This window comes from Hippoglossus stenolepis, chromosome 15 (assembly GCF_022539355.2).
Source record: "Hippoglossus stenolepis isolate QCI-W04-F060 chromosome 15, HSTE1.2, whole genome shotgun sequence".
Taxonomy (NCBI): Eukaryota; Metazoa; Chordata; class Actinopteri; order Pleuronectiformes; family Pleuronectidae; genus Hippoglossus; species Hippoglossus stenolepis.
This window is the reverse complement of record NC_061497.1, coordinates 24,229,523-24,236,786: the sequence shown is the minus strand read 5'-3', so window position 1 is coordinate 24,236,786 and position 7,264 is coordinate 24,229,523. Positions and strand designations below refer to the sequence as shown.

The 7,264-nt window shown below is 44.7% G+C and overlaps 1 protein-coding gene across 4 annotated transcripts in view; it reads right to left on the bottom strand.

Annotated features, from left to right (window-relative positions):
* Positions 1–6,101, bottom strand: part of LOC118122532 (glutamate receptor 1) — a 43,698-nt gene extending 37,597 nt beyond the window's left edge. For 2 of the 4 annotated variants that reach the window (XM_035179289.2, XM_035179290.2), the window contains exons 1-2: positions 5,618–6,097; positions 2,355–2,489 (exon numbers count right to left, since the gene is read on the bottom strand). In XM_035179289.2, the coding sequence (XP_035035180.1) occupies positions 2,355–2,489; positions 5,618–5,792 (310 nt within the window). In that variant the 5' untranslated portion in view covers positions 5,793–6,097. Of the gene's footprint in view, positions 1–2,354; positions 2,490–5,617 lie in introns of all 4 variants that reach the window. The other 2 variants (XR_004698470.2, XM_035179291.2) reach the window with 2 other exon arrangements.
* Positions 6,102–7,264: the final 1,163 nt, after the last annotated feature.

Sequence of the window (7,264 nt, the reverse complement as noted above, 5' to 3'; positions counted from 1 at the left end):
CTCCATTCAAATCCCTCTTACATGCTCTATAAGAATGAGATGCTCTCTCTCTCTCTCTCCCCCTCTCTCTCTCTCTCTCTCTCTCTCTCTCTCTCCCCCTCTCTCTCTCTCTCTCTCTCTCCCCCTCTCTCTCTCTCTCTCTCCATTCAATCCATCTCTCTTCCTTTCAGTCGCCTCCATTCGTTTCAGTCTGATTCTCTGGCGTGAATGCGACATCGTGTCGTTTTGCCAAAGCGCCCGGCTCCATTTGGGTTCCTTCACAATAGGATGTGTTTATTATTGCAGCAACAACAACCCCCCGCCCCCCCGCTCCCCCGGTGGTCTGCAGCAGCGCCGTCACTTTCTCTCACTTTCTATTTAAAATTCACACAAAGACGGATTTGAATGTGGGAAGAAATGTAAAGATTCAAACTGTAACAAAATGTTCAAATTCAAAATGTCACATTTACAGGAGACGTGATGTTTTCTCAGTGTTTCTTTCCTTCAGCGTCATAAACATGTTTCCTGTGACTGTGAAAGTTCTGCAAAGTTAAAAAGTTCAAAGTCTGAGGTGAAGACCCCACTGAAGATCAGATCTGTGTCCTCTTCATTGTGACGTCACACTGAGCAGCTCGTTGGCCACGCCCCCTGTCGCAGCCAGGGGATACACGTGTTGTACGACAGCTGAGTCGTTCTTATCGTTGTGGAAGAAATACGTGTTTGATAAAATACTCCTGATGTTCCAGAATCTGTCTTTATCTTCTAACCGGCTGGAAAGAGGAGCTGCAGCGATGGACCGTCTGAGGAAAGTGATTCTGAACATTACAGCATGAAAACATTTACAGTCATAACACTCAACTATCAACCTGAAGCTGAGCAGAACATGTGAGTTCCACTGTAAGACACCACTGTTCCGCTTTAGCCATGTACGACCTGTCGACCTCTCAAGACAGTAACGTTATCTGGTTTTTACAAAATGGAAGAAACGTCTCTGAGTGAACTGTGTCTTATGAACGATAACGAAAAACAGATAAACAACCGCGCTGCCAGTGAATCTGCATAAAAACATTCACATCATGTTTGTGGGGTTTGTAAAATATCGAGAGACAAAGTCAAAGGAAGGAAAACGAAACATCGGACGCCTGAAATGTTGCAAATGAGATTAATCTCAGTGAAGACGTAAGAAAAGTGGAACGGCTGATAAATACTGTCACTGTCTGTCTCTCTGTCTCTGTCTCTGTCTCTGTCTCTCTCTGTCTCTCTCTCTCTCTCTCTCTGTCTCTCTCTCTCTCTCTCTCTCTCTCTCTCTCTCTCTCTCTCTCTCTCTCTCTCTCTCTCTCTCTCTCTCTCTCTCCCTCTCTCTCTCTCTCTCTCTCTCTCTCTCTCTCTCTCTCTCTCTCTCTCTCTACCCCCCCCCTCTCCCTCTCCCTCCCTATCAAAACAAATGTCTCTGAACGAACAGACCCGTCTCAGAGCAGCTGATCTGACTCTTCAGCTCTTTTATCAGGAATTAGTTTCAGTGATGACGACGAACACGACTGAACGTTCCACTGAGGAGGAAGTTTAAATTCATTAAAACTTTTTAAGGATCATTCTGAGTCTCAGTGTAATTAACTCTGACTTCAGACTGACACATTAAAACATTTCATTTGAGGCACAGTTGAGTTTCTGCAGCACAGAGACGGTTTTCAAACATCCTGTTTCACCGTGATTCATTTAAAACCTCACAGAATGTTATTTAATATTAATTTCACCATCAGACCAAACAAAGAATGAAATCTGAATGTGACCTGGATAAGCAGGATGGACTGATTAACCAAATAAATCCCAATTATTTAAGGACAGACCAGTCAACAGCCTGGTCTGTCCTTAAACCCCAGTTTAATAACGGAGTGCAGATTTAAACACAGGTGTAATGAGGGTGGCAGGTGACTGTGGTCGTTTTGTACAGAAGGAAACAAGGTCAGCGTTTTGTTCCCTGAAGCTGCTTCACTGTGCTGAACGTCCCCTGGAGCCAGAGGCCATTTACTGCTGCTGTCGGCTCTTTACAGCTTCTATTCTCCCTTAATCCCAACTCTGCTCAACGAAGTCTGGACGATGGAGGAACGATGCACTGAGCCGTGATGAGAGCGTCCACACAGACCTGCAGGACGCTCACACAGGCCGAGGATCATCTCACACTGACGCTAACCTCACTTCAAATAACCACACGACCAAAATGTTAATTCACCACCGACTGAAGATACACAGAACGTGAACAACAACAAAGAAACAGACGATAAATCCCAACTTCCTGTTGCCAACACCTGCAGGTTCTGGTTCATATTGAGACTTCAAATAAAAAGTTAGTGTATTTCATTGGTCACTGAACTTACAGGCGTAGGTCATAGCGAAGCTGCTCCCCGTGTCCACCATGTCCACCTGTGGCACCAACTTGGGGACGTCCTGATGCTGCGCCAGCGCGAAACGAAACACCTCGTACTCATGGGAGCCGGTGGGGAAAAGGCCTCCTGAAACACAGAAGAAGAAAACACAACAGAAAGGTCAGAGTTCAGGGTTTGATTCCGATCTTACACTCAAATCAAGACTCAAGTCTTTGACACTTTCAGTTCGACCGTTTTCATTTTCTCATTCAGCATCAATGTTGTTTAATGTCAGATATCTGAGGCTCCATGGTTGTGTGGGTGTCCATCGCTGCAGCTCCTCTCTTCAGCCTCTGTCTCAAACACCTGGTTTTAGCTCCTGTCTCTTTAAGACCCCCTGTAAAGCCCAGTCTGCTCTGATTGACCAGCTATGTAAAAACATAGTATTGTAATTTAAAAAGTTGGGGCCGTTTGAAGTAAAGTAGGTTTTTCTATATTTTCCTGGCAAACAGCAAACACTATAATGTGTGGGTGTTATAAGGATATTATTGGAATATTATATGATTATATGATCACCAGCTGTTCAAAGTGTTGAAGCTCTGACAGACGTTCTCACTGACTCAGTTCACACATCCACACAGACGTCTGATGCTGATGCTCACTGGTGTCAGACGCTGTGAACGAGCTGCAGGTGAACGAGCTGCAGGTGAGTTTCAAGCTGACAGGAAACTGCAGCAGAATATTGTCACACTGAAGGTCTTGTTACGTCTCTGTACGTCTCTGTACGTCTCCTACGTCTGTACGTCTCTACCTGTACGTCTGCGTCTCTGTACGTCTCGTTACGTCTCTGTACGTCTACCTTACTCCCAACGCTCCGCTCTGTACATCCGCTCTTCGTCTCTGTACATCTCGTTACGTCTCTGTACGTCTCTGTACATCTCTGTACGTCTCTTTACGTCTCTGTACGTCTCTGTACGTCTCTTTACATCTCTGTACGTCTCGTTACGTCTCGTTACGTCTCTGTACGTCTCTGTACGTCTCTGTACGTCTCGTTACATCTCTGTACGTCTCTTTACGTCTCTGTACGTCTCTGTACGTCTCTTTCGTCTCGTTACATCTCTGTACATCTCTTTACGTCTCGTTACATCTCTGTACGTCTCTTTACGTCTCTGTACGTCTCTGTACGTCTCGTTACATCTCTGTACGTCTCTTTACGTCTCTGTACGTCTCTGTACGTCTCGTTACATCTCTGTACGTCTCTTTACGTCTCTGTACGTCTCTATACGTCTCGTTACATCTCTGTACATCTCTTTACGTCTCTGTACGTCTCTGTACGTCTCGTTACATCTCTGTACGTCTCTTACGTCTCTGTACGTCTCGTTACGTCTCTGTACGTCTCTTTACGTCTCTGTACATCTCTACGTCTCGTTACGTCTCATTACGTCTCTGTACGTCTCTGTACGTCTCTGTACCTCTCGTTACATCTCTGTACGTCTCTTTACGTCTCTGTACGTCTCTGTACGTCTCGTTACGTCTCGTTATGTCTCGTTACGTCTCTTTACGTCTCGTTACGTCTCGTTATGTCTCTTTACGTCTTGTTTTGTCTCGTTACATCTCTTTATTTCTCGTATGTCTCGTTATTTCTCTCAACGTCTCTGTACTTCTTTTAATGTCTCGTTATGTCTCTGTATGTTTCTTTACGTCTCTTTATGTCTCGTTATGTCTCTTTACGTGTCTTTACGTTGATTTTTGTCTCTTTACGTCTCTGTACGTTTAGTAAAAGTAACTAGTACAAATACTCTTACAGGTAAAACGTCTGCAGTCAACATTTGATTTCACTAAAAGTATTTTAGCGTCTGAATATTTCAGAAGTGCTCGTCCTGCAGGAGACATTTCAGACGTATGTTACAGAGTGTTGTCTCATCTCGCTGCTGTAAAGGAGGGATTTCATTTCCTGTTTTGTTGCTGCATGTGGAGAAAGCAGAGGAGGAGCGATGCTGCAGCAGAGTCAGAGCTGAGTGTGGAGACGGAGCTTCAGCTCATCTGGAGAAATATCTCTGAAATGTTCAAAGTAATATTTAGAGGCTGCACCAGTCTCCAAATCCTGCACCATCCCAGAGGAAACATTACAGGAGCCGTAAGAAACACAAGATACTACAGGGCTTTCACCAGAGGAGCTGCGGAGCACAGCAACACGACCATGACGGGAGCAGGAAACACGAGAGCTCCACAATCTGCAGATGATAAGCAAATTCATTGTTTCACTCAAAACAAATGAGCGGCTCCAGTTTCTCAAATGGGATATTTCTGGTTTTCTTTGTCGTGTATGAGACAGTGAATCAGCTCAGACTCAGAGAAACTGAGAGGATCTAACATGAAACATTTCATTGATCAAATAATAGAGAAAATAATCATTAGTTTCAGTCTCATGTGAAAATAAATCCTGAGAATAAAACGTATAAAAGAGTCAAACTGTAAATCATGTTATTCATGTGTAGCCCAGGTAGTAACAGTAGACAAAGGAAGAATTGTACACACACACACACACACACACACACACACACACACACACACACACACACACACACACACACACACACACACACACACACACATTAATAGATATTATTTGACAGAAAAATCCCATTTATTAATTAGAGCAGATCTACAGTCGCTGTCCGTGGTGCTGATTCATATCCTGTAAATATCTGTGTACTTTCACCTGAACTCACATCATCGAGAATCTTCTGCTCTTGTGTCGTGAGAATATTTAAGAGTGAGAGACATGTAAACGTGAAAGTCACTACATGAATATATGAATAGTAATATACTGTAACTCACAGAGGAAATCCCTGCTACAGGCGTTAATACAACCGAGTGGGAATATATCAACAAAGTGTAAATCACAACAGGAATATTCTGCCATTATCAAAGATTATTACAGAAACCAGTCGTATGATTCATCACTTTTACTGTTGATAAGAACTGAGGTATGAAAAATAACTGGTACTCGATATATTATATGAAGAAATCTAAATATATCAGAGTACAGAAATATTGGAGTTTAGAGAATCTTCATGAAAAAAAATCAATCTGTGTACATGAACAATAAAAAGCGTCTATATTAGAAATATCTAAATATTTTGTACTAACTATGAGTTTAAAATGTGAAAGACACTCAAAATAAACAAAGACCGGGTGTTCCAGCTTCTGTATATGTACATGCATATGAATATGTATGGATATGTATGAGTGTGAACATGCAGCTCACTCACCTATGTTGATGTTACTTGGGAAACTTGTGCCGCTGCAGAGCCCGACGAGCAGCAGCGGCAGCAGCAGGAGCCGCACCGGGAGCACCGGGAGCCCCGGGGACAGCACCGGGGACAGCACCGGGGACCGGACCGGGGACCGGACCGGGGACAACACCGGGGAGCTCCGCTGCCGCATAGTTCCTCCTCCAGCCGCAGCACCGACAGGACACACGGAACAACCGGTGTAATCCCATCCACACCGAGACCCGCCACAGATCCACCTGAGCCCGGAGACAGACTCACATCCACCGGCAGCCTGCGTCACTCAGTGTCCTCGGTCTGTCTCAGTGTCCTCGGTCTGTCAGTGTCCTCGGTCTGTCTCAGTGTCCAACATCCAGAGTTTGAAGAGCAGCAGCGACTCTGTGAGAGGGTTTGTTCACTGAGTCTGTTCCTCTACGTCTCTCCCTCTACCTCCCTCCCTCTCTCTCTCCCTCTCTCTCTCCCTCTCTCTCTCTCTCTCTCCTCTCTGCCTCTCCCTCTCTCTCTTCTCTCTCTCCCTCTCTCTCTCCTCTCTCTCTCTCTGTCTCTCTCTCTCTCTCTCCCTCTCTCTCTCTCTCTCTCTCCCTCTCTACCTCCCTCTCTCTCTCCTCTCTCCCTCTCTACCTCCCTCTCTCTCTCTCTCTCTCCCTCTCTACTCTCTCTCTCTCTCTCTCTCCTCTCTCTCTCTCTCTCTCTCTCTCTCTCTCTCTCTCTCTCTCTCTCTCTCTCTCTCTCTCCCAGTATTCTGGTCCATTTAGTGACATTAAATCACAAACCAGCACAAAAACTCGTCGGAAATGAACCAAATGAGCAAGAAAATCAGCCTCATTTCATCTCCACCACATTTCAGAGGAAACATCTCACACTTGAATCAATCAGCTGCTTCCACTGAGACGTTCTCCCTCTAAACGTCTCACATGGTTTTATAGAAATAACTTATTTAGGCTCAAAAAGAAAAATGATTATATACATGTCGTGAACAAAAGTCCAGGATCAGGTTTATTTTCCTCTCCCATTAATCACATCATGACCTCTGCAGATTAATGTCATGACCCTTGGGGGGGGGGGGCATGACCCAGAGGTTGGGAACCAGTGGACAAAACGCTGACTGAACATAATGTGAACAAAGCAGCTACAAGAGTCTGTTAATGTGTCGGTCACACGAGCCGTGAGCAGCTGATTATGTTTGTTTACAGCAACGACAAACACATTTCAACCTGAGATAAGATAAAGGAAGTTTCTAAGCTTCATCCTCTGGGGACAATGAATGTCTTATTTAGACATTTCAGTCTGGACACACGATCACAGTTTCACACACACAGTATCCTGCATCGTTCCTTACAGAAGTAGTTTCTCTACCAGGACCCGACCGAAAGTAGGTCCAGCGTTAACTTTGTTGGTTTCTACAGTTTCTTATCACAACATGTCCGCCCTCCTACACAATAAACCCACACAAAGAAATAATCTCAGTTAATTCACTTTCTAATCAGCCAATTTACTGAGACAAAACAGAACCAGACAGGAAACGGATCCCTTTCATCCATATCTCTGCCTCATTCACACATCTGCACTGAACAGGCCGACAGCAGCGTAGGTGGCAGCACTGAGACAAGATGAAGGACCAACGTC